Source organism: Perkinsus marinus (genome assembly GCF_000006405.1).
Source record: "Perkinsus marinus ATCC 50983 genomic scaffold scf_1104296962102, whole genome shotgun sequence".
Lineage (NCBI taxonomy): Eukaryota > Perkinsozoa > Perkinsida > Perkinsidae > Perkinsus > Perkinsus marinus.
In genome coordinates, this window is record NW_003205565.1 from 101,498 (window position 1) to 125,698 (window position 24,201).

The 24,201-nt window shown below is 50.1% G+C and overlaps 9 protein-coding genes across 9 annotated transcripts in view; 4 read left to right on the top strand and 5 right to left on the bottom strand.

Moving 5' to 3' along the window:
• The first annotated feature begins 6 nt into the window (after window positions 1-6).
• On the top strand, window positions 7-2,347 carry Pmar_PMAR017278 (hypothetical protein). The gene has a single exon (XM_002772002.1). It carries the CDS (start codon window positions 42-44, stop codon window positions 2,148-2,150), a length of 2,109 nt encoding a protein of 702 aa, XP_002772048.1. The 5' UTR covers window positions 7-41; the 3' UTR covers window positions 2,151-2,347.
• Window positions 2,348-2,934: 587 nt separating this feature from the next.
• Window positions 2,935-3,770, bottom strand: Pmar_PMAR017279 (protein translation initiation factor SUI1, putative; the record flags this gene model as incomplete). The annotated part of the gene is made up of 3 exons (XM_002772003.1): window positions 2,935-3,310; window positions 3,425-3,597; window positions 3,645-3,770. 3 exons carry the CDS (start codon window positions 3,768-3,770, stop codon window positions 2,935-2,937), a joined length of 675 nt encoding a protein of 224 aa, XP_002772049.1.
• Window positions 3,771-3,994: 224 nt separating this feature from the next.
• On the bottom strand, window positions 3,995-5,740 carry Pmar_PMAR017280 (hypothetical protein; the record flags this gene model as incomplete). Its single annotated transcript, XM_002772004.1, has 1 exon — window positions 3,995-5,740. The coding sequence occupies one exon, from the start codon at window positions 5,738-5,740 to the stop codon at window positions 3,995-3,997; it is 1,746 nt and encodes a 581-aa protein (XP_002772050.1).
• Window positions 5,741-8,211: 2,471 nt separating this feature from the next.
• On the bottom strand, window positions 8,212-9,573 carry Pmar_PMAR017281 (hypothetical protein; the record flags this gene model as incomplete). The annotated part of the gene is made up of 1 exon (XM_002772005.1): window positions 8,212-9,573. The coding sequence occupies one exon, from the start codon at window positions 9,571-9,573 to the stop codon at window positions 8,212-8,214; it is 1,362 nt and encodes a 453-aa protein (XP_002772051.1).
• A 703-nt stretch (window positions 9,574-10,276) lies between these two features.
• Pmar_PMAR017282 (tRNA methyltransferase complex GCD14 subunit domain containing protein) lies at window positions 10,277-11,392 on the top strand (the record flags this gene model as incomplete). The annotated part of the gene is made up of 1 exon (XM_002772006.1): window positions 10,277-11,392. One exon carries the CDS (start codon window positions 10,277-10,279, stop codon window positions 11,390-11,392), a length of 1,116 nt encoding a protein of 371 aa, XP_002772052.1.
• Window positions 11,393-11,899: 507 nt separating this feature from the next.
• Window positions 11,900-14,491, bottom strand: Pmar_PMAR017284 (gtp-binding protein hflx, putative; the record flags this gene model as incomplete). The annotated part of the gene is made up of 15 exons (XM_002772007.1): window positions 11,900-12,028; window positions 12,076-12,214; window positions 12,254-12,369; window positions 12,424-12,517; window positions 12,574-12,664; window positions 12,709-12,859; window positions 12,903-13,013; window positions 13,066-13,176; window positions 13,225-13,296; window positions 13,459-13,540; window positions 13,700-13,832; window positions 13,979-14,066; window positions 14,102-14,242; window positions 14,279-14,419; window positions 14,468-14,491. The coding sequence occupies 15 exons, from the start codon at window positions 14,489-14,491 to the stop codon at window positions 11,900-11,902; spliced, it is 1,623 nt and encodes a 540-aa protein (XP_002772053.1).
• A 1,598-nt stretch (window positions 14,492-16,089) lies between these two features.
• Pmar_PMAR017285 (hypothetical protein) lies at window positions 16,090-16,360 on the top strand (the record flags this gene model as incomplete). The annotated part of the gene is made up of 2 exons (XM_002772008.1): window positions 16,090-16,200; window positions 16,247-16,360. 2 exons carry the CDS (start codon window positions 16,090-16,092, stop codon window positions 16,358-16,360), a joined length of 225 nt encoding a protein of 74 aa, XP_002772054.1.
• Window positions 16,361-18,331: 1,971 nt separating this feature from the next.
• Pmar_PMAR017286 (regulator of telomere elongation helicase 1 rtel1, putative) lies at window positions 18,332-22,758 on the top strand. The gene is made up of 19 exons (XM_002772009.1): window positions 18,332-18,455; window positions 18,542-18,635; window positions 18,682-18,840; window positions 18,883-19,034; window positions 19,203-19,336; window positions 19,381-19,502; window positions 19,551-19,682; window positions 19,728-19,840; window positions 20,002-20,118; window positions 20,159-20,296; window positions 20,350-20,419; window positions 20,474-20,603; window positions 20,798-20,955; window positions 21,060-21,185; window positions 21,233-21,363; window positions 21,537-21,686; window positions 21,745-21,832; window positions 21,877-22,000; window positions 22,061-22,758. The coding sequence occupies exons 1-19, from the start codon at window positions 18,447-18,449 to the stop codon at window positions 22,752-22,754; spliced, it is 2,841 nt and encodes a 946-aa protein (XP_002772055.1). The 5' UTR covers window positions 18,332-18,446; the 3' UTR covers window positions 22,755-22,758.
• Window positions 22,759-23,238: 480 nt separating this feature from the next.
• Pmar_PMAR017287 (glycyl-tRNA synthetase, putative) overlaps window positions 23,239-24,201 on the bottom strand; it is a 3,013-nt gene continuing 2,050 nt past the window's right edge. The window contains exons 13-19 of the mRNA XM_002772010.1: window positions 24,057-24,155; window positions 23,936-24,006; window positions 23,813-23,888; window positions 23,671-23,766; window positions 23,518-23,622; window positions 23,360-23,475; window positions 23,239-23,313 (exon numbers count right to left, since the gene is read on the bottom strand). Coding sequence (XP_002772056.1) covers window positions 23,283-23,313; window positions 23,360-23,475; window positions 23,518-23,622; window positions 23,671-23,766; window positions 23,813-23,888; window positions 23,936-24,006; window positions 24,057-24,155 — 594 coding nt within the window. The 3' untranslated portion in view covers window positions 23,239-23,282. The remainder of the gene's footprint in view (window positions 23,314-23,359; window positions 23,476-23,517; window positions 23,623-23,670; window positions 23,767-23,812; window positions 23,889-23,935; window positions 24,007-24,056; window positions 24,156-24,201) is intronic.

The following is a 24,201-nucleotide window of genomic DNA, read 5'->3' on the forward strand; positions in this document are numbered from 1 at the left end:
TTGTTTCCTCGACGACTTTTCTCAGGGAGGAAGCTAGATCCATGTCACAGGCATCACCGCCTTCTACACGGGTGAATACCCATCCAGCCACGCAGAAGGATAATGGTAGTGAGCAACACGGTGTAATGAAGCCGGAAGGATTAGGGACTCCTCAGAGCAGCGAAGCGGTGAAGTCGGAGAATGATGGTATGGATGAGCGCTCAAGCAACAATAGGTCGACATTAGGGAGTGGAGCTCCCTCGGGTGATAAGGCGAAAGTTGGTATGAACTCTACGAACAAGGTCTCTGTGAATGCGGCGGCAATGGCGAAGTACTATCTCCTACCTGGGCATCAATACAACCAGGAGCAGTTTCGCAATGCCGTATTGTTGGCGGCACAGATAGTAGAGAAGCAGAGTCGGGCGACGGGGAAGGTCGTCGCTGAGGGGGGGAAGGTAGCTGAGGTGAATTCCACCACAACGTCTGAAAACTCGACTTCTGGTTCGATCGGTAACGAGACTTCTGACGGTAGTGGCGCGGTGAGCATCCCGCTACCGAATGGGAAGTCCTCTCCGCCGGTATATACGCGAGCGCAAGCGGCGTTGATCCGAGCTAGTCAGCAAGAGCGGTTATGGAACTCCCATGCGACCATCCGACCAAGCACTGGACCGCCGTACTCGGTGGCAGGAGCGGCTAATACGCTTAGGCCGACTTGGGTAGCAGAGCACTCCGGTGAGAGCGAGAATATAAAGATGGAGCCGACGGGGAGTACTACGACCAATCAGGAAGAGAATGTAGTTCGGAAAGTCGATTCCGCATGTTGTGCTCATGCTCACTCCGTGAGTAGCACGGCGTTGGCAGTGGCACGGAACCTGCATTCGTCTGTTGTCGAGGAGAATGAGAAGTTGAGCACCACTTACCGAGTTGGAGATTTGGTGAAAATACTCCACGATGAGCGCTTCGGTGGAGATATGCGAGGAGTGTTTGAAGCCTCGGTGTACGAGGTGCGAGGCACGCTGTTGACGGTGCGGTACATGGGCGACACTAAGGGTCTATACGATGAAACGATCGACGTCCTGTTCCACCATAAGCGGATACGAAAACACGGTGTTTTGGATCGGTCGAGGCTTCGGATTGTCGGCAGTATGACTGAACCTCCTCCAGAGTCCATTGCTGAGTCGCCGCTATCTGACTTTGCTTCTATGGGGGCTGTAGAGACTCTTCCGAGTGGTGACAAGGAACGGAGTGAGTGCATGATGACGCCGGCTTTGGTGGAGTCATGTCTTGCAGTCTTCGGCAGAACCTTGCCTGAGTTTGATCGAGGGTATATACCCCGAATGTGTCGATCAGCACGGAGCCGGATGCACGCACTCATCACCCTGGACGAGCCTGACCAAGCGCTAGCAGCTCTCTGTCATCACTTGGATCTTCAGCTCGGCTTCAGTGAGCTTCATTTCTTCAGCGTAGACTTCACACGGCAGCGCCAGGGTCTTGGTTCATGGTTGCTCAAGCGCTGGCTTGCACTATTGGCTTCTAGCGGGGTTCACTATGTGATCACCTACGCCAGTGAGAATGCTATCAGCTGGTATGAGAAACATGGCTTCGTCCATAAGCGAGATATGACCCTGCCCGAGCGGCACATTCGAGGGCGAGTGACGCTTTGCACTGGAGCCAAGCTGATGGAGTTGAATCTTCAAGATCATCTGGATCAACGGCCGAGCATCCAGGAGCTCCGAGCGAAGTTGGAGAGAGTGGACAGAGTTGTGCGGCATCAAAAGAAAGAGCAGCAACAGCAGAGGCGATTGCGGCAATGCGGGTCGAGTCCTGAAGGGGTGAACGAGGGGTCCACGGGCTTTGTGACGGCTACCGTTGACGGTAAAGCGGGACTGCAGATACAGTCGGTGAACGAGCAGGCCATGCTTGTCAAAGTGAACGGCAATTGGCTTCATGTTAACTATCCAGGATTGCAGATTCATTTTCAAGAGGGCACGCCTCGAGAGGATACCGGTGGATTGAGCGAGGTCAGCACTGAGGAACGGGAGCTCACCCCACCATCTGTTGGAGAAGATGCTGATGCCGACACTGACAATAGTACGGTCTGTCACAAACGGGGTTTACCTGTGGGTGATGACTCCCCAGCGAAGAGGCGCTGTTTGGAACCTGGAAAATGAAGGTTTTACCGACTGGTCACGTCAGACTGAGAATTCATCGTTGGGTCATTCGACATGAGGCCGCAACGAGCTCAACTAAGTGTAACATAACACTGGTGATACATATGGCTGGGATGTGAAGGAGGAGTGGTATGGACTCCACCTTGATGTACAATTTCACTGTATATATTACTTACTGCCTTTCGATTCTGTTGCTGTCTGGTCACTCGACAGTGGTTGCAGATTAAGTAGATGCCGGGTTTTGTTTGTTACTCAGGAGTTGGGGTTGGTAGGCTCGTGATTCATCTGCTCTAGTAGTAGAGTAAGTGGGCAGTTACTCTGATGCTACAGGCACTGAGGTAGCGACACTTCTACCAGGTATCTGCTGTACGGCTAGCATGCTGTATTTTTGGAATTCTCGACGAATCTCGATTTAGTCCCCATAGAACCATCCCTATCGAAACCGCATCCTTGGAACTAGAGCGATCCCTCTGTGGTAGCATAATAGTGGATACTACTATTATAATACAGTAGTTATAGTAATCCCAAGCTATCTGGGATCACCCTTGGAAAAGTTGTATACATACTTCCTAATAGACCCCATCCACATAACTCGCATTCTTCTCTATGCGCTTACGATGAGAGGTCCAATACTATATGAACATAACACCATAGTAAATTTGGAAATGATATCATCACACCCACTACAGGTGGGAGCTAGAAGAAAATGGGTACGGAAGTCAACAGTCACCTCCGTCGACCAGACCTGCTACGGCCGCCATCGTAGTGGGCGACAATATCACCCTTAGTCGGCTAGAGCGGCGCCAGACCTCTTCATAGTGGCACCCTTGCGACCACGATTACCACCCTTCCGGCTCCGGCCCTTCTTGGTAGACTCGTTGCCAAAAGTGATAGCATCGTCAGGAATCTTATCGCCCCATGTATCGAGAATGTAATCGAACAGATCTTCCTCGACGTCACCTTGTATCTCGATAGCTTCACTACTACCGGTAGACTTCACCACGCCACAGCCACACGCGAACTTCTTCGCAAAGAGTTTACATGCTTGTTGAATATCGACACCGTAGCTTTCGAGTCCACTCACACTGGTAATTATCTTACGTTTACTACGGATGAGCTTTCGAATGGTGACCAACGAAGAGATATCACCATCGACGTTCCTGACAAACAAGTACCACGATGAACTGCCTTGTAAACAGTGAGCGACCGACGTGAAAAGAACAACATATTTGCTCAAGGAGGCCAGCGAGTGTCGGCAAATTGTCCAGTATTACTTCGAATCATCGACAATTCTACTATTGGCATCTCCTTGGTGTTGATCAGCATCCTTCTCGTCACCTTCGCCTTGATATTGTGGGTACAGCTGAGGGTATGCTGCTACTGCACTCGAGCGGCATTTATCCCAGCTCGGTCCGAACTCGCAAAAGTCCTGCGGGAGTCCGCAGATCTAACAGCATCCGCATGATTTCAACGGGGCTCACAACAGGATCTTACCGAACAATAAGACACTTCAACTCCAGAGGCGGGCATAGGGCTGTACTCAGTGTACTCCTTATAAGGCAGGATATCGTTGCGGAGAGTCAGCAGCTGTTCCTCGGATAACGGTAGAACGGAAGCCATTATGATTTCAAACAACTGGAGGATGAATACATTGTCACATCAACCGCTATTCTTATATTCATTTTCTAGGAATATTAACAACGAGTAGACAAGTTTACGGTTGTGAAACTGAGATTGAGCGTATCAATGTCATTTAATATAATGGCTCAGGGAAAAAACACCATCAATTGCGGGGCACGCACGTACACAGGACTGCACGCACGAACAAAGCAAGACCGGGCTCGTCAATCCTCAATACGCCCCCTCTGCCCCGACAATTGAGGGTGATGCAGAATCGGCACAACATTATAGTGATGATGATCAACAACGCTACCGTCAGTTAAGACAATACGGATCCTTCTACCTTCATCTAGCAGATCCTTCACATGACCCAAACGGTATCCGGGGCTCAGCTTCTTTTCCGGATGGTAGATCAGCACTGGGTCACCAATCGTAGGCTTCAGGATCTTGTTCTTCAAGCTCTGGTACCCCATAGAGCGAGCGACAGCCATCCTCATGTCGCGGAACATCTCATTCAGGAAATAACACCGCACTGCTCTAACGCGGTGAGAAATAGGAAGAGTAGAAGAGCCACCAGCGAGGACGCAACCTCGCTTACGAGTAAATCCACGAGCCAATTGATCAGGCGTAACCACGACAAACTCGCCAGATGGCTCGTCAGAGTTAGCATAATCCAACGGACGAGTATTCATCAGGAACGTTACCTCCCTGCAGATACTCTCCAAATCGACATCGTCCTTGCGTCGCGGACGTCGTCGTCCCACAAATCCCGCTTGGCTCCTCAGAAGCGTCTTTGCGATCTTTATGCCAATACCATGAGCACGTTCACCGCCACCACTACGCCATGGAGATCGCACTGGCAGCAATGAAACCGTCCCATTCAACAGGCGAGAAACCTCTTTGGGGAAACGTGCACTGCGGAAGTAAGCAGCATTATCACACCACAATCTTCTCAACCCGCCTTGTTCAGTCTGCACTCGGACGAGAGAATTCAAGACGTCTATCGTGGTCTCGCCAGTCGGAACCCAAGTGGAGTGGAAGGTATGGAGACAGTAGACGGTAAGCACCTTGGTCGTCCCGGACCAACCTTTGATATCTCCAAGGCTCAGGACGTCGACGAACACATCGTGGTACGGTTCCCACGCTGTGGCTTGGGTGCGATGAGGTCCAGCACCCGGTGGCTGAGTCCACGTACGACGAGCTCGGATGAGCTGACAAACGAAACAGTGCTTTACCAAGGCGCGAACATCCATACGTAGGCGAGGCAAGTAGAACCGATCATACACAGATGCCACAGTCGAGCGGACATTTCCGTGTTTGCTCAGCCGGTGCGAGTCGAGACAGATCTTTGCTCGAAACGCACGACAACACTCATCCTTCGGGATAACAGGCAAGTAGGTACAACCACCGTCTGCAGAGCCGTTTCGGAAACAATACACCCCTGCGGTCTCATCGTGTACGTACGGGCCGGCACACGACAGAAAAGGAGGCTTCATCTGCTGCTGCAGAGATCTCACAAGGTAGTTGACATTATCGGCCTCGAGTCGGACATCCTCAACTCTCTTCGCAGACGGCCTCAGAGCATTGAAAACTCTGTGCAGGAAGAGGAAATCGGTAAGGACGCCATTCACATCCCAATTGCAACCACATAGAGTCTCGATAAATGGCTTCGGCTGTTGTTCATCGGCAGCGGAATCGGCTGCACAACAGGCAAGGAAACTCTCTGTAGAAGGCATAGCACTCAAAAGAGTGTAAATGTCCACATCATGAGCATCTTCATCCATCAGCTCCGCCCCCTCAGATCTCATGATCCAAGACAGGCCTACTCCTTCAGCTTCCGGCTCTGAGAAGATCTCGGGGAAGTCACCAGTGTTACCAGGACCACCATGGAGAGCATCGACCAGCTTCATCCGTTGGCCTGATTCTAGGTGGACCTCTCTCTCGAAGAGTCGCGAGAGCATATCCGGCATGGTGTTCGACTTACCCTCGATGTGTTTCACCACCACTGTTCCGGCCCCCAAGGTCTTCAGGTAGTCGAGCTCATCCCGGAGGGCGTTGAGGGTTCGCAACACTGCCCTCCGCTCTAGTGAAGATCTAGACACACCCCCATGACCGTTGATCCACTGCACCGTCGGTTTATTATCCGATCTTACGGTCAAGGTAATCGAAGGTAAGGTTCCTGACAGTGTCGTCGCTAAGTGAGCCACAATATCAATAGCGCACTGCACCGCTCGACAACAAACGGATAATTCACGGCGATTTGAATGATAATGTTGCTGAGCGAGAGTGAATCTCCAAGCCCCAGATGCAAGAAGATATCGAGTGGCTCCACTATCACCATTTGGGTGCACTATCGATACAGTGTACCCTGCTCCAATGTTAGAGGCATCGGCCGCGACTTCGATATGTAAAGGATCAGCGCTTTCTCGAAGTGGAGTGTCATGTAAGCACGGAGTGATCGTCGCCGTTCTCTCTAAAATCCAGTTCATCAGCGACCGAGCAACAGACCTCTGTAGATCAGATAGTTTGGAAAAATCGCACGAGCTTCTCCAATCGACCTTCGCAAAGGTGTGGGCAAACCAGCTTCGGATAGTATCCGCTAGCACCCGGTCGATTGGGTGGCAACCAGCACAGTCATATGCTAGGTTCCCGCCGAGAGAGAAGATAAAAGCCTTAGTCACCGTCGTCGTGACGTTACCATCCAACACTTGTAACACTGATGTGGCCTGCTGCCGAGCCAACTGGAGCCGATCACCTCGGTTGCAATCGACGCGAAGAAGAGGCGTCGGTCCACTCTCATCGTAAGTCATTGTGCATCCCAGTAAGTCGGCGGAATCCGACCATACGAAGAGGGAAGTCGGTAGGTTCATCCGCTCTAGGATATCGGCAACATGACTCCTTGATGACCTGATGGCGATCGCTTGGAATTTCTTCCGAGATACCCCGAAGGCGCATCTCTGTAGTGTATATATCAACCAACATACTGCTGAAGCACCGTCCACTCCCGCACATAGAATGTCATCAACGAAGCAGAGTAATAGGAAACAAAGAAGCAACATTGCACAGAGAGCTCTGAATGCTGCTATCAGGTCTCCCAGAGTATGCCCCAAACTTCCAGGACCAGTGGTGACGCCGAAGACACAGCGGTTGCTCGTGTACAGCGATGAACGTACCACCAACAAGGCAAGTAGGCCCAACCAGCGCAATTTATAGAACGCGCGTGAACAATCCATGACCCACATGACTCCCGATCCATACAGACGAGTCACCGCTATGCAGATAGAAACCGTGACCGAGGAACTGGACCCTCTTGTGAAACGACGATTGGCCCGTCGCAGATCGACGACAAGTCTATCTCGTCGCTTGAGAGCTCCTGGGATCATGAATACAACCGATGGAGGGAGAATGTGGGTGGTCTTGGAGAGTGTGTGAATCTCTTCCTCAGATCTCTTTATCCACCATCCTCTCTCTTCATATCCTCGGACTAGCTCGTCAAAGGTCTTCTGCTTCTCGAGGGTTAATCGTTCGTATGCGCGTTCCGCAATTCGACGGACAGCCGTTGGAATTTGTACATGACTCGCCTCGCCCAAGGAATCACATCTAAGCTCAAACACGTGAGTCTGTCGGGAGTCGTCACGTATTTCATCAGCACGGAGCTTCCGTAGACGAGCAAACCAGTGTTGACACTTCCGCATTGGCCACCACCCTTGGCTGACCAATCGGTCAAGCAGGTCAGTTGAGATTGGTGGTACCGTGTCGAAAGGAATGTCCATCTCCTCAGATGATGAGGGCGGGAGGGGAAGTCGTTCATAGGATGTGTCTGCATCCTGTCGGCCCTCAATCATAGTCGTCAGCAGGCAGCCAGCAGCTTCGTCGTCCCATTTCCCATCCCCTAGACTGGGATCAAGAATACATATATTAGACTCTTCGGTCACTGAGCATCGAGCAACGGTAGGCACCGATTCTTGCGGGAATCGGACAAGGGGCAGATCATTACCAGCGAGCGTCACTCGGCTCTCGCCTGAGTCAATCGATATTTTATAATCACGCAAAAAGACTCGACCCGCGATAATCACTGGGCAATCAGATAAGGGGCCCCGTGATACTTGAGGTAGCAGGTACAAATATCTGTCACGAGTAGTTCCCCATCCCTGCTGTTCCCGGAGCTGCATTGGGAACTTCACTTTGCGACTCACTTTTCGACTGGACGAGTCAGCAAGCTTCACTTGGAAACTACACGTCTCAATTGGGAATGATTTTAAAGGGAAAGAGTCATCGTACAATAAAAAATCAAGACCAGCCCCGGTGTCTAATAATAACCGGGCATCTATCCAACTCATACAAGTGGGGGTAGTAGCAAGACGACAACATAACCAGTAAGCAGATGGTACCGAAGCCCTATCACGAGTGATAGGAAGCAGTTTCAAGTCCTGCTCAGGACTCATGAGAAAGGGGCAAACCGGTCAGAACGGATGCTGTTCTTCGTCAGTCGAGAGATAACGGCATCCCTATCAGTGCCAGCCTTGAGAGCAACTATTCGGAAGAACGGATTACGACGTCCTTTTCCCTTCAAAGGGAAGTTGCTCTCCATTTCAGGAATGGCCTTCTGCAGATCGTCACCCCACAGTCCAATGACCTTGATCAATTGGTCAGGCTTATATCGTTCACACCACTGCTTGGGGGTTACTGAGCGAGATCCCGATCCGGAGTTAACCTTATCCACTGAGGCAGCAGAATCCTGTTTGCTTGCCGGCTTCGAGGATAAACTCTCTTCGCAGGTGTCGTCGTACATGGCGGCGTGAACACTATCGACCCCTTTCGTCGGTTTCATTATTGAGGCTTGGTCCTTTGTTCGGCATACCCATCGGATTGCCTCACAAACACTTCGCACTCCGTCTGATGCCTCATCGAATGGCACCGCCGTCTCCCAGTCCTCATCGACAGAGGCTAACCCCGACAGCTGGCAAATTCTCTCCATAACCTTCTCAATGATATGCTGTGGGAACTTCGCCAGAACTTGTCTTGTCAATGAACGTCGCTCCGACACGTCGTTCGGGTAGACATCTGTGAATAGATGGTAGATATCGGCGGCGGACTCCAGGAAATCCTCGATCTGCTTAACCCCTGTAAATGTGAGATTGCGTAACTTCTCCTCGTAGGTCTCCTTCAACACTGATCTGCGGCAATACCTCGTCAGAAGGACATTGCGGACCAAATTCCAATCCTGTGAGTGGGTACGTGACGCTACAGTGGCCTTCTTATGGACCGGTCGGACATTACTCAGAGAGGAAAGGAATTTGGTCATGACAGATACTTTGACCTCCTCGTGCACTAGCAAATGTCCTTGCTGGTGATACTCAGCGGCTCCTGCTTCAACGAAGGTGTGTTCAATAGCATGATAGTGCGATTGGAGATCTGTTGCTTCACAGAGTTGAGGCAGACATAACTTAGTCACTGTCGCTGCCGGGCATCGTGAGGAGCGTGACTTCGGAGTGGTATACACCTCATGCTCCTCCTCCTCGGACCGTGGAGAGAGTCGACTGAAACCTTCCTTCCGTGATATCTCGCTGACGGATCGGTCAGCCAGGGCCTCAAGTTCAGCAATACGGGCCTCGAGGCTACCTATCTTAGAAAGATTACTGGCCTCCTTGGACGCGAGGTCGCTCATAAGCTGCTGAGTATCATCCTTCTCGTCGGAGATGATGTTGTTGAGAGCCTCGCGAGTATCCCGGAGGGAACGGCGCGTAGCGGCCAACTCTCTACGGGCTTCAGAGAGCTCAGCGAGCTCCTCAGGTGTCGCCATATTAACAACGAGTAGACAAGTTTACGGTTGTGAAACTGAGATTGAGCGTATCAATGTCATTTAATATAATGGCTCAGGGAAAAAACACCATCAATTGCGGGGCACGCACGTACACAGGACTGCACGCACGAACAAAGCAAGACCGGGCTCGTCAATCCTCAATAGAAATGTGTTTAGAATTTCAACACAGTTTTAACTTAAAACCATCCATTGAAGTGAACGGAGGTAATACTCTTTCCACAGCCCACTTCTGGTGCGCCAACTCATCGAACCACCTGCTCAACTACAGCGTCTCTCGATTACGTTATATGTAGTATGACCCTCACAGCCAGGGTGGGAATACGTATCATCGCTTGACCGCTGCGCCACTAAATTCAGCGCTCGCCACAATTTCCTCCATCGAAGTGTGCTACTCCTTGCTCGAGATGCGGTTATCGAAACTTCGCAAATCATCGTAGTCGGTTTTCTCGTACCGCGAAATTTTACCGGCCATGTTTCGGAGAGCACAAAATTCTTCCTAGTCGCGGCTCGGTCGACTCAGTATTGAAAGAATTGTTGATAGGGGAGGCGTGCGAGAAACTATTGCAAGGGTGTTCGCAACCAGTGTAATCGACGAACCCTACGTAGTGGATTTGGGCTGTGCTGTTGCAGCACGTCCCTTTTTGTCCTTCCTGAGGATCGCTCTCGCATGTCCACCGAACTAATGCAGTGTTCATCGCCGAGCACTCGTGGTGAGATCTCATCGACACCATCGGCTGACATAGAGATGTCGAGCAACGAGTCTATTGATGCCAGTATATCGTCGTTCACACGTAAGCCGAAGTCGCAGAAGAAGCGCGAGAGGAAGGAGGCCCAGAGAGAGCAGCGTAAGGAGGTGCGTAAGATGAAGAGGAAGGCTGTCAAGGAGCGGCGTCGTGAGGAGCGTAGGGACGAGCTTGCGGGTCTAAGCGCCGAGGAGATCCAGGAACGGGCTGATGCTGAGAAAGCCGAGCGCATTGCTGAAAAGGAGCGGAGCGAGGCGCACATGCAGGCGTGCTATGACGAAGGCAATCCAATCATCGCTTTCAACTGTGGCTTCACCGATCAAATGCAGGAAAAGGAGATAACGTCCTTAGCGAAACAGTTGCAGTTGGCGTACAATACACTAAAGCGGTCGAAGGAGTCCTGTGTGCAGTTCCATTTGGTTGGGATGGACTCTGCTCTGGAGACTCGCTTGCACCCACAGGGTTACGAGAACTGGAAGGTTCATATCGACAAGGGCCCTTATTGGGACACATTTGCAGGGCACGATATTGTAGTACTCACCCCTGATGCCGTGGAAGATTTGGAGGCGGTTGAGAAGGATAAGGTGTATGTAATAGGGGGGCTTGTTGATCGCACCATCGCCAAGAATGAGACCTTCAGCCAAGCCAATAGGCTTGACCCAGCACCGGCGGCCGGGGGGAGCATAGTATTGCGAAAACTACCAGTACGAGAGTACCTACCCAATGTCACTTTGCCGGTATTGAATATCAACACTGTTGTTGAGATTTTGTTTGCCGTTCTGGAAAAAGGAAGTAGTGCGTGGAGTGAGGTTTTGGAGAGTCTAGTACCACAACGGAAGCAACTCGGTGCGGGTGAAGGTCGGAAAGCTCGGAGGCTTGAACATAAGCGGCAGAAGCGAAACGCTCTCTACGGAGCGGGCGATGGAGCTGATCCGATTGCAAAGGTTTCGGATACGGTGTGGTACGCTGGTAATAACGTGAGGCCCCGAGATGAGGAAAATGAAGATATTGGGACTAAGTTACTGTTTGGGTTTCAGTCTGATGATTCTGATTGACGAGTTAAGTTTTGTGTTGCAGTCAGGAGTCACTGATAGGACAAATTCATTTGGCTCAAGGTGGCTACAGGTGGTCGCAACTTGCACGATCGAAGTCTTATTGATTAGCGAGATATCTGTTACCCCATCGCCGCGCTTACTACACGCTATCATGCATTACATGTAATAGCAATACACTTCTCATCACCTTTTCGGACCGAACGGTACTCCCTACGCAAGCATCGACTCAAGAGAGATATCACAAGAAACATGAAGATCAGTGTTCTGTCTTATCGTCCTCAGCGTGCTCGATCCGAGCTTGTCCTTCGCTTTCCAGCAGTCTTCTCTCCTTGTCGGCCTCGAGTCTCATCCGACGGCTCCGTCCGTGAAACTTGGCCATATAACGATCCATCTGGACCTCCGTTATGAGCACATCAACTGATGTCGTTTTCCCATCCGAGCTCACTCTCATCGTGTGATCGTATCTACCGTCAACCTTTCGTTCAGCAGGTGCTGGTCACATAACTCTTACACGGCCTCCGCATATTCGTTGAGGAATTGCATTCGCGTGTTAGTGTCTCCACAAGGCATATCCACGGTGATGACCTTGGTACGCAATCTAGCATTTACGATCTCATCCAACAGATCGGTCAGTAACTGATGAGAAATCGACGAGAGCGGTTGAATTCTATTGATTTGTTCACAGTGTAACGATCATCGAAAGTGTGCTTTTCGTGACCGACATGCATGACCCAGTACTGTACTTTAATTCCGGTGCCATCCTCAGCTGATACAAGAATTGGCTCTTTCGCCTCAGTGTCCTCATGTTGCGCGGCCAAAGCCCTAACGGGGACTGCTTATCCACAAGAGCATCGATCTTACGCATGTAGCTCAACTTCACTGAGCTTGTCGACTTTATTCCAGACTTCGACTATTCGATTCCGGATATGTTCATCAGTGAAGCCACAACCTTTAAGTGACTGTATAACAGCATCATACTAAGAGAACAAAAACAAATTCGTCGAAGCAACGGACTGCGCCCGCCGATTCACCTCTTCGACAGTGGTCTCACTGGACATATCGCGGACGTGTAGGATCACATCCGAATCCACCAACTCCTCTATCGTTGCATAAAAAGAATCGAACCTAACCCAAGGTTATGGATCCTGGGTGCAAAAACGCTGATAAAGGCTGATAGGTACAGGAAATGGGGCAAGTCTCTGATGAATCCAACGCCATCTACAACGAGGCACTTAGCTCCAGAAGGCAGAATGAGTCTCTTCCAAGTGGTATCTGAGGTAAAGTCAGTGTACCCGTCGGAGCCTTCGAGGTTCTACCCGTAGTCTGGAATAGCAAGTCCCTCACACGCTTATTGGCCCCCGTAAGCCTGTTGAGCAGCGCTGTTTTCCCGCTATTGGTGTAACCGACCAGAGCTATCGTCACCTTTTCTCGCCGTCGGGCGCGCTGCTTCTCGCGAGAGATTCGCAACTGATCCGAGGGGATCATCCTCTCATCGAGTTCGAAGGGTTACCTGCTCAAGTTTTTTCCTGCACTCCCGCTCCTGTCTATTGAGCAGCTCGTTGGTTTCGTCCATCGTGTGTTGAGAAAAATCTGTTACAACGTTATCGCGGAATACTGGAACCTGACCGTGCAGTTATCAATCAGTTGATACTCGAAGTGAACCTTTCCCGCACCTGATGATAAGGAGCGACAAACCTTGAAAGCAGGTCCTGCATGCCCTTCGTGTGACTCGGGCTTTGTATGGGGATGTTTATTCGCATGTATGCAAGTCGCGCGATCCGCACCTGGCAGACACAGCAAATGAGCCATCGACAACGTGGCCGTCGATGCACCTGCCACTCGGCTGCGCCTGTCTTCGCCCGCAGCGCGAAGACCTCCAGTACGACACGTTGTCGATCAACCACCTGCGAAGGATCTCGACTCAAAGAGGAGGTATGCATACTCATAGACACCAATAAGTGATAAGGACCTCCAGCGTACGAGTTTATTCTCTCTTGAAGGTGGAGTAAATTTCAGCATTCTAGGTCTGAGCTGCGGACTCTACCGCGAGAGACTCCCTGTCACACCTCAACGTATTCTGGTCGGAAGAATGAATCTCTGTCCTCGTATCGATCTATCTCATCCTGTTCTGAGAAACCCACACGGTGCCTGAGGAGATCACTTCCGTCAATACAATCGATATTGGCAGTTGGTGAGAACGCGCAAATACTGGAACCGAGAATCGAACTCGGGACCTATCGCGTGTGAGGCGATCGTCATAACCAACTAGACCATTCCAGCCATGACAACGATATAGCAATGGCTCACCTCAAGTGATGTCGCAACTTCGCATTAGACTGATCCTCCGCTTTAAAAGCTTGCATGGCTGCATTGAAATACTTTTCCAGATGCTGGATCTGATTTTGTGTTAGAGTGTCGTTTATGAAGACGTACCTGTAATCTGCGCAATGCTATGGGAAACCGACACCCTGAAATCGCATGGACGAACCAGAAATCGAAATTAGTAGCAATTCGAGGAGGATGAATCCGGAATCTCAGCCGACACTGAACCTACTTGGGAGGCATCCTTGCGATGCAGACAGATACTTGTTCTATTCTGGTTGGTGGGAGATAATACTGACTGTGGATGCGCCGCAGTGGGCAAACGCAGGATTGTGCCCATTGTGTGAGCACTCTGAGAGTAGCAAGAATGAACACTCAGAACTGGACAGCGCGTGCATACTCATCATTGGCCCAAAGGGGATCATCCATGTCATATTCGTCGTCACTCTCTTGCTCTTCGGACTTGATTGTTAACCACTGGTTGCCGTCAGAGTCCCGCATCAGCTCTTTACGCTGGATATCAAGTGCCTGAGGTACCACACTTGCTACATTCGAGACGTCTACCATATTCAACACATCTTTATCCTCCTCTATCTTCGCAATGAGCCTATTATCCCAACCTTCTTCTGGCTCGAAGGCGCCGGGCAAGTTGTCCCATTTAGCAGCACGTCCGAGCGCCAGTGCCTCCTTGGCGTGCCATGTTGCCTAGGTAACGATCCCAACCGCCCCAGCTATCGAATTCAACGTGACTACCAATCTGTAGTTTCGGTCGAACATGGGTTGTATCGTCAGCACCGTCTTTTTGTGACCCTTGAGCCAGAATGTTGGAGTGTCCTCATAGGCGAAGAACCGCCGACTCAATTGGAGGTAGGCTACTCGCGGCGAATTACAATACGGGCCCACTGAGCATCCACTCCGCAGAATCATTTCCAATCAAGCAGAACTCTGACGAGTGATCATAAGCTGCAATCATCATTGCTCGGTGAAGACAGATCACCACACATCCTAGCGAATCCTGACCACTGATAGAGTTAGAACGCGACACGAAGAAAAAGACAAGCCATCATCGATTGAACAAGTACATTAATGGTAAATAGGTGGATTACAAGCTACGTTTGGGAACCGAGCGTTTCTCTTTGTTCTCGTTGTCTCTGAGAGCTCTCACTGCTGCCACCGCCCCGAAAACCGATGATGGAACTACGATACTCATGTTATCATTCTCTGCATTAAGAACACCACTGTGGTTCAATAAAGAACTAGGGACTTAAAGCGCGTGCTAACGATACCAAACTTACCCATTTTGGTCCGTGGAATAGAAAGCACAGTCTGCTGAGTGTTGGCAGCACCGAATTGCCTCTTAAATTTCACCGTAAATTACTGTAACATGAGTTACCAAGCTCGATGGAGAGCCCGAAAAACGACTCCTTATCAGCCCCTCACTAATGGCAGAGAACGATTATTCCATACTGATGAACGACCGGGGCATCTCGAGAATTATGAAATGACCAGAATACTACTATGCTAGTGGTGCTATCATTTAAGTGCAATCACTATCGCGGTTCGGAAATATTATACTTGCTCATGAGCTACCGATTAATTTCGCTTCCACTATAGAAAATGGGGTGCTCTGCAAACTCGTCCGATATGATCGTACGCGATGATGCACTCGATCAGTTAATTTGAACAGTTTCCCCGGGAAAACTATCTATAAGGCAAAATTCCTGAGAGAAAAAAATCAATAGGAGCAGTTTGGCCAGTAGGACATTTCACCACGGGCCACAGTACTTGAACACGAAGTGACGTTAACCTTCGTGCATGGGAGTAGACCCGGGAGTATTGATGGATCCGAAATTCGGGGAATGCGTGTCAACTTGGAAGATAGGAGTTTCAGAGGACTAATATCACCCCAGTAGCGTTGGTGAGTCCAGCAAGAGGTACTTACACTAGTAGCACAGTTCAGTTATCTTCCCTTACTTGCTAGCAGGCGACTGACTCGAGGGTATCTTGAAACCGTTGAAATCTTGCATCTGCGTAAATATCACGGCACGATGGATTAAGGAGCGCAAGTCGAGAAAGTTTGCGAACATTAATGAGTTCTTTCATTATGATGGATACAGAATGGACCTATCACAGCCTAATCATCTATCCGACGTCGTTATCCACTCGTCACCGTGATGTATAATCACAGTCAAGTTGTGATGATACTCATCCCTCCGCTTCGCTCCGCCGACACAATTATGTGATAGTGGAGACCACGACTAGAGTAGCTGGCGTCTAGCCTAGCTATTCTGTGCCCTTCACTTGATATCTTCGTATAAGCGGGTTATATTTGTGTTGTCAATCCCTGCAGCTCAGGGCAGAGTTCCTCGACTTTGATGTCCTTCGCTGCGCCTCGTAAGAACTCAGATACTGGCAGCCCGTTGGTGCCCAGAAGGAGGAGGAACTTTCTCGATCGAAAAATTAAACCTAACCCTAAGTATGCTCATGTAATGCTTCGGGACAAGTGCTTAATTTCTTGCGATGGACCTTCAGGTAGTATCAAACATCGACACTGGCGCCACTGCGAAGAACATCACTCTCGTATCGGACAAGGAGCTCGCCTCGAGGAAACAGGAGGTGTTCCGCAGTAGGTCTCGACAGATCTAGATTCATTAGAATTTCGACTCCTAGGGATGAGGTCTAGAACTCTAGCTCGACTACTTCGAGAGTCTGAAGTAATTGAGTCCGTGTATGCCATGGCCGACACTGCCAGCTCCGACACCCTGGACCGTAAGTCCGACCTCTTTAGTAGAAATAGGAAGCCGAACCACTTGACAGGGAGTCCCACGGCTTCGGATGCTACTGCTACCAGCAGGGGATATACAAATAGGACAGGAGCGAGTCATAAGAGTAATATTTGGCATAAGCTCGATTAGCGTGAATTACCGGACGGCTCTGGCGCTGAGCATCGTAGAAGGCATTTGACTGGTAGCTTCATTCTTCCAAGTAGCTCGATTGAAAGTTCGCGGTTGGATGAGAATCACGTCGAATTAGTAGACCTCGGCGAGTGTATTATTTTTAGCACTGTGATAGACACAATAGCGTACGCCACTACTCGTACTCACTTGAACTCCCTCATAAACAATAGTTCCATGAGCCTGGCTCTCCTTTACTTCCTTCTCTATATTTTGTCCGTTTTATGTCCCTCAAGGCGATCGGCGAGCTTTGCCTCAGGTGACACTGTATATTCAGTTGTGAGTTCAGAATGTATGGGATGGACCGACACGTCTGATGTTTTGTTGTTGGATTTAAGTAACCATTCATTTGATGGTTTTTCCATCGGATTCTACCAGGGCCTTCCGAAGACTACAATGTAGCTCACATTGCAACAGCTATCAGCTTCCCAGCGGCACTGCTGGCTCGGGACCGGATACTACCCGAGATGGCCAAATTCAGAACCTCTCGAGGACTAGGGGACTCGAAAGGTAGTGCACACGTGGGAAATTGTTTGTGCCCTTGTACGGTAGCCACACCGCCTGTTATTGTGAGAACGATCGTCGCAAGGTGCCTCCGCGTCGACTTCGAGTGAAATGAAAGACCGCATGATGGTGGTTTACGATGTCGATGACAGGGCGGCTAAAGGCACGGTCACAGCAATGGTGATGTTTATTCATATTTCAAGTCGAACCATGCCCTTAGGTCCAGAAGGGATGGGATGAAGTATATCTCCTCAGTGGAGGTTTCAAGGAATTCTCAAGCAGTTATCCGGAACTCGTAGATGGCGATATCGATTCGGTCCTGAGATCAACGTCTGGTCGTGCATGACGTCTGCACACATGTTCAGCTATAATTCATATCTCTGGATCGCTCTTGCTTGTGTTGACTTCATGATTGGTTGTCTCATGGGAGGCGCTTGGTAAGCTAGCATGACGGTAATGAGCGACGATAGACATCGAAATGGCGGTGAGTGCCAAAGTATCAATTGGATCCACCTACATGACTACGTCACTTCCTTGTGCTTGAGTTTCACGATTCATCCGATACCTCGTTGTGATACAGTGTTAATTAATGGCCTGTCTGATTCTATCCCCGCATGCGGGCAGGTCGTCTAGCTCTGTCTTTCTATATTATAGTTGGCATCATTCGAAAGAGGTCATACTCTTGATGAGGGATATTGAGGTCTTGTCGTGCGGTCCAAGAGTCTTTTATCTGCGTGTAATTAGCAAAGCGTTATGGAGAGGTATTCACTGGTGACCAGTTTGTCACCAAAGAACCTGTAGAAAGTATAGCGTGTTTTCTGGTGAGACACGCCGCCTCAGGAAGTCCGATTAATAGTGTCAATTTGATACTTTGAAGTCCTCAGGAGGGGCGACGAGAAGTCTCTGGGAAAACCTTCGGACATGATGCACCCTCAATATAATCCAAATATCGGCGCTGTGTCGAGAGCTGCGGTTGTTATCGTTCGCACTCGTCATCCTCTCAGACTGAACGGGCATGCGTATGGTTCCGTGGTGCTGTCTGGTATCAAAACAATTCTGAGAGCTACATGTTATACCTGTCGTGTGCTCCCGGTCTGTTACAGAGATTGACGTTTTATCCGCATTTGAAGTTCATTCTCATGTCGTCGTCTTCTTCTTCATCATCATCCGTAGCGGCCACAGATAACACAGTCTCCAGCAGTGTGAGAAGGTATGACATCAACGGTGTGACGGTTGAATTCCCATTCGAAGCCTACCCACCACAGTTGGCGTACATGACTAAGGCAAGTTTTCAGACCTTTGCCCTCGTTCGCCACTCTCAATACAGCTAACTACGTTTCATTTCCGAAGGTTCATGATCAATCTTCAGGTTATCGAGACTCTCCAAGCTGCTTACTCGGATCCACCAAAAACAGGCTCGCCAGCTGTTCACAACGCTCTACTGGAGTCCCCGACAGGAACAGGTGTGCAAATACTCCTCGCGTCTTAGGGTTGACCTTTTCCTTCCAGGGAAGACTCTCTGTCTTCTATGTGCCACCCTAGCCTGGCGAAGGAGCCTCACTGAGGACAAGATACCTTCGTCGTCTTCATCTGCCAACGCTGCTTCCCTCCCAATTGAGGATGTTCCGCTAGAGACACAGCCAGAGATAGCTCACGCCGTGGAATTCGGTATGTGCCTGAGTGTTGAGGCCGCGCCTCCGTTTGCATCAGGTATCATCGGCCCACGGTGGCGTTCCAAGCAGCTGATCGTCGAAGAGCATCAGCGACAATCCCGTCGGTCGCCGTCCCCGCCTTCTCGGAAGTCGCCAGTGGCGGTGCCGAAGATTGTATATTCATCGAGAACTCATAGCCAACTGCGACAGGTAGGTTCGTCAGAGTAGCGCCGGTTGTCCTCACTCATTATGGTGTACTTCATCATACATGGACATTTTTCATGTATGAACTTCATACTATGGAGCTCATAGAAGGTTCATGTTCGGTCATTAGACGTACGGTGTACAGTGTGACCTGAGCTCACGAGCCATGCGTAGGTGATGCGAGAACTGAGAAGTACGAGCTACGCGAAGGATTGTCAGCATATAACTTTGGCGTCGCGAGAGCATTATTGCGTTAACACCAGAATCAGCGCCATACAAGGGAGTCGGAAAACAGCCGCGTGCACTAGGTGAGCTCATCGAGGCAGTGTCGTTGTAGGCAACCGAATCTCAGTCTCATACTCAAGAATGCCTGTCCATACTACAATCGGATGTGGCAGATGAACGAGACGCCCTCAATGATACCGCCGCCAGCTCTCGACGTCGAAGAACTGACATCGCATGCTAGGGGGAAAGGTCCCGAGCGGAGCTCTTGAGGGGTTGCATCTGTTTCGTGTTCGGTAGGCTACTGTCCGTTTTACTACGCCAGAAAGGTGGCTCGCGAGGGGTCTAATTTGGGATGCATGCTCGTCCCGTACAACTACCTATTCGATCTGTCAGCCTTGAAGGGAGCCTTAGGACCACAGGCCTTGGAAGGTGGGTAGTTGTGCTTGAGCGCCTACCATGTATGTGCTCTCACAGGGGCGATCGTCATAGTGGACGAAGGACATAACATTGAAGCTGTCTGTGAGGAGTCTGCAAGTTTCGAGTGGGGCAACTTTGACATTTTCGCAGCTGTGGAGGAAGTGGATGAGGTATGACTTTTTCACGACTTGTCATTGCTCCATTTGGAGCTCACTCGAGTTGTTGAATCATCACAAGTTGCATAGTGTATTGTACAGTATAGAGCTTGTTGCATAGTACAGCATTCAATGAGCAGAATTACATCGGGACCGTCACTGCGTTAACGTTTCAGGCGGCGTATCGCTGCAATAATTCCCCAAAGATTCTAGGCCTGAACGTTGAGCATGCTCCCGATGACAGCCCTTCGGCCGCGCCAGTGACGGAGGATGACCTTCTGCTTCTCAAGGAGGTCAGCATATATCTCGAAATGGTCATTGGTGATTACTCAGGACCTGATGTCGTTGGAGGCTACACTAACGTCGGCTGATATCGTTACTGCAACGGAGGGAAGTGCGGTGCTAGACTTTTTCAAGCAGGCAGGGATCACGGATCAGACCGTGACGAGGATCCGCTCAACACTTGAAGGCGTGAGCCGCGGACTGATATTAAGTGACAGTATTGTCATCTCGTTTCCGTTCAGGCTATATCCCTCTTTCATACAACAGCTCCGGAGGCTGACGCTGGTGGTCACTCGAACAATAATACACTAGGTGAGCTTTTGCATGGTGAGAGTGCGATCAACTTGTGAAATCTGTCGATTGTAGGAGCTGCCTCTTCTGGAGCTTTCCTTGGAAGCTTTCTACGCATCATCGATTTGGTGTTTGCGAATGATATTGAGCTTCTTGACAAGGCAAGCCGGCGCACGTCTGTCCTTAATAGGAACGGCCGTTTCAGGTGTTTCGTTTCTCTGTGGTGGAGGGCAGAGATCTGAGGGCAGCGAAGTGCCGCGAAGACAAAATACGAGAGCAGGCCAATCACATGAAATCAGTTCATCTCAGGTGTGTACAGCGTCGACCTTCATCTTAGTCGGTCGGTAGTCAGTGCGCCCCAAACGCACTGATTTGATCGTCAATGCCTTTCGATTCTAGGTGCTTCTCAGGAGGTGTAGCAGCCAGAAAACTGTTGGCAAGCGAGGGCATCTTGTCACTCATAGTCACAAGTGGCACACTCGCCCCCCTCACTGAGTTCAAGCGGGGACTACGCGGCGTGGACTTCCCTATTATGCTCGAGAACGATCACATCATAAGTGACCACACGCTTTATCGGGCTTCACTGGCTACTCGTTCACCGTTGCAGGTCGAGCTCCTGAAGTCGTGGTTCCTGATAACAGCGTGGTGGCTTTTGATCAAGTATGGGGTGGTATCATATGTGCGGGGCCAACCAATGTTAAACTAAACGGCAGCTTCAGAGCGAGGAACAGCCATGATTACTTGCAGGAGCTTGGCAATGTCTTGGCGAATGTTGCGCCTAAAGCTGGTGGGATCGAAATGATTGTGTGTTTCTCTAATCACTGGTCTTAGGAGGGGACGGTGTGTTGGTTGCCTTCAGCAGCTACGCACAGCTCAGGACTGCCAAGGACTTCTGGGACTCCCATGATATCACCAACCGATTCCAGCAAAGAGGACTGAGAATCTTCGAAGAACCAAATGACGCGGTAAACTACATGACTTCCACTATGTCAGCTGTGGGCTTTGAACCTATGCGGGGAGAGGGGATAAAATGGAAGGGCAATGTGGAAAAAGAGATTATATAATCTAGATGACCATATTGAGATGCATCAACTTGCTTGGGCCGTGTAACTCGATATATACTATTCGTGGTGCTCAGACACGCCTTAGACCGGTTCTGGCTGAGTATACGGCGGCTATAGCTTCTAACTCCTGCAATGGAGCGATTCTCTGCGCAGTTTGCCGCGGTAAAGTTTGCGAAGGAGTTGACCTCACTGATCGGCAATGCCGCATAGTCATGGTCGTTGGAGTAGGCCCACTAGTCTCTCTCAACAGTAGCGATATTTGTCTCTTTTCTTTCTCCACAGATACCCTACCCAATGTTCAAGGATGAGAGGGTGCAGCTGAAAATGCAGTATTTGGATACTGCAAGAGACATCGAAGACATTCAAAAAGGCAGGTTGACTAGCACGCGTGTCAGACTGAAGATCATTCTTTAGGCGCACACGCTCCCCTCGGCCGTGCATGGTATAGCCTCGAGGCCATGCGAGCTGTGAATCAGGCTGTTGGGCGCATCATACGTCATAAGAATGATTTTGGCGCGGTCCTGCTATGCGATGAGAGGTAGAGCAATTGATCTCCCACTAGCTCGAGCGTTTGTAGACATGTCTACATCGTCTCTAGATTCCAGAGCGAAGCCCATCGGTTACCCGCCTGGCTCCGGCCCTATGTGAAGACATACCAAGCGTTCGGCCCTGCCATAGGTTCTCTAACACAGTTTTTCAATCAAATTCCTGAAGCCCTGCAGGCATCGGCTCGCCTCTGCAAGGATTCGTACCTCGAGGCAGCGATTAATAGCAGCAAGGATGCGAGCAAGTCCAGCAAGCTGGTTGGTCGGGTGGGATCAACGTCGATTTCGAATCCCTCCAACGCCTCGAAGCACAACAGCCGAGATGCTTACGGGGAGAACCTCAACGCCTTGACAAACCGGATGCTCAAACAAGTGGCTGGTTCAACTGGCGGTCAAAATACCAAGACGAAGAACGATCAGTTCGTCACTCTACTGAATAGGACTCTCTCCAAGGAGGATAGTCGCGTCATTACGGAGTGTACCAAGCTGATAGTCACTGGAGGACAGTCGCTTATCGATGACCAGCTACGGAGCATCCTGCGCAGAGTTTATCGAATTCTTTGGGGAACCGGTAGCCAAAGTCACAGGGAGTTGATTGAACGTTTCGACGATATGGCAAGACGTGTGAAGAAGAATCCACGAGTGCCGGTTCTATGGCGACAAGTGATGGAGGAGTCTAATGCATCGCAGCCAGCTGCAAAGAGGGCTAAGTTTGATCCGACACAAGTCCAGCAGGTTCCCCGTTGAATACATGCAAAAATTCATTCACTCAAGTTTCATATTTTCTTCTGTTTATGTTGCCAAGTGTGTCAAGGTTTTCACCGGTTATACAGTCCTCGCTATTGCTCACGTGTGGAAAACATTGTGACAAATAGTACGCTATTTCCCCAAGCAACTGACTGGATTGTCAAGCTCTTCTCCCACAACGAACATTTCGATACAGAACGGGAGAAACCGATAGAGAGCAAGATGACGATTGGAATCAGTCGATTGATGTTCAGTCTGGGTTGAGGAATATCTTCTCAATAGTGTGATGTAACTATTGTTTCGTAGGAAGTCTCATCACCATACTTGGGCTCATCTTCTGCAGTATGAGATTGGTATCACCGTTAGAAAAAAAAGTGCTAGTCATTGGTTCGAGGCATGGCAGCTCCCTCTTCCTGTGGCATTTACAATCGTTTCCAATGCAACACGAACGATTTCGAGAAACGTCACTTTGTGTTAATGAATGTCTACTAACGATCGAACCGCACGCAACCGCAACTATCGCACCCTCTAAGCATGTTGGGCGTCGAACTTGGGGTACCTGCCAGTCATCATGAGCCATCAACAAAAAATGGTGTCCAGCTTACTTCTCGGCCGCCTGCTCCCACGTCATACGGTCAGTGCACAGCTTGTAAACAAGATCGGCAACATCAGCAATCGGTAGACGGATCTGGCTCATACTATCACGCTCACGGAGAGTGACCTGAAGGAGAACTCAGGAAGGCAAATAGGCTCGTGGGCTTACAGTGTCATCATTGAGACTTTGGAAATCGATGGTGATACCGAACGGGATACCGATCTCATCAGTTCTGGCATATCGCTTGCCAATCGCCTGGCCACTGTCATCAACCTGAGCAAGAGTGCTTTTCCCAACGATTCCTGAAGCTCCACAGCATACCTTGTAGCTGATACCGTGCTCCTTGAGAGCATCAGTGATCTTGTGCATAGCAGGCTTGAACTGAGTGGGGTTACTCGAGATGGGCAACACACTCACCTATCAAAAGCATCGTAATAACGTTGCGGGCGCAAACTCAACCTACCTTGGTTGGAGCAACAACGGGAGGCAATGAAAGGTAGCAGCGGAGCTCCTGATCCTCCATCTCACGCGAGCGGAACCTGCAGCGGAATCAATCAGTGTGCTGGCGATCAGCGAGCCCGCATACGTGTGTTCCAGGATGGTGTAGATAATGCGGCCAACACCGAAGGCAGGCTCGATGACGGAGGGGATGAAGGGCTGACGAAACACCACTGAATAACCAAGATGATCAACAAGAACGGTCGTACAACTTCCTGGACTCTCTTAGTGACCGTCTTGACCTTGACCATTTCCTTAGTGATATTGTACCGAGCACCAGTGCAAATCTTGAGCTCATAGACGCCGTTCTAAGAACGGTGACGGATTAAAGCTACGTATCACTAGATGCTTACC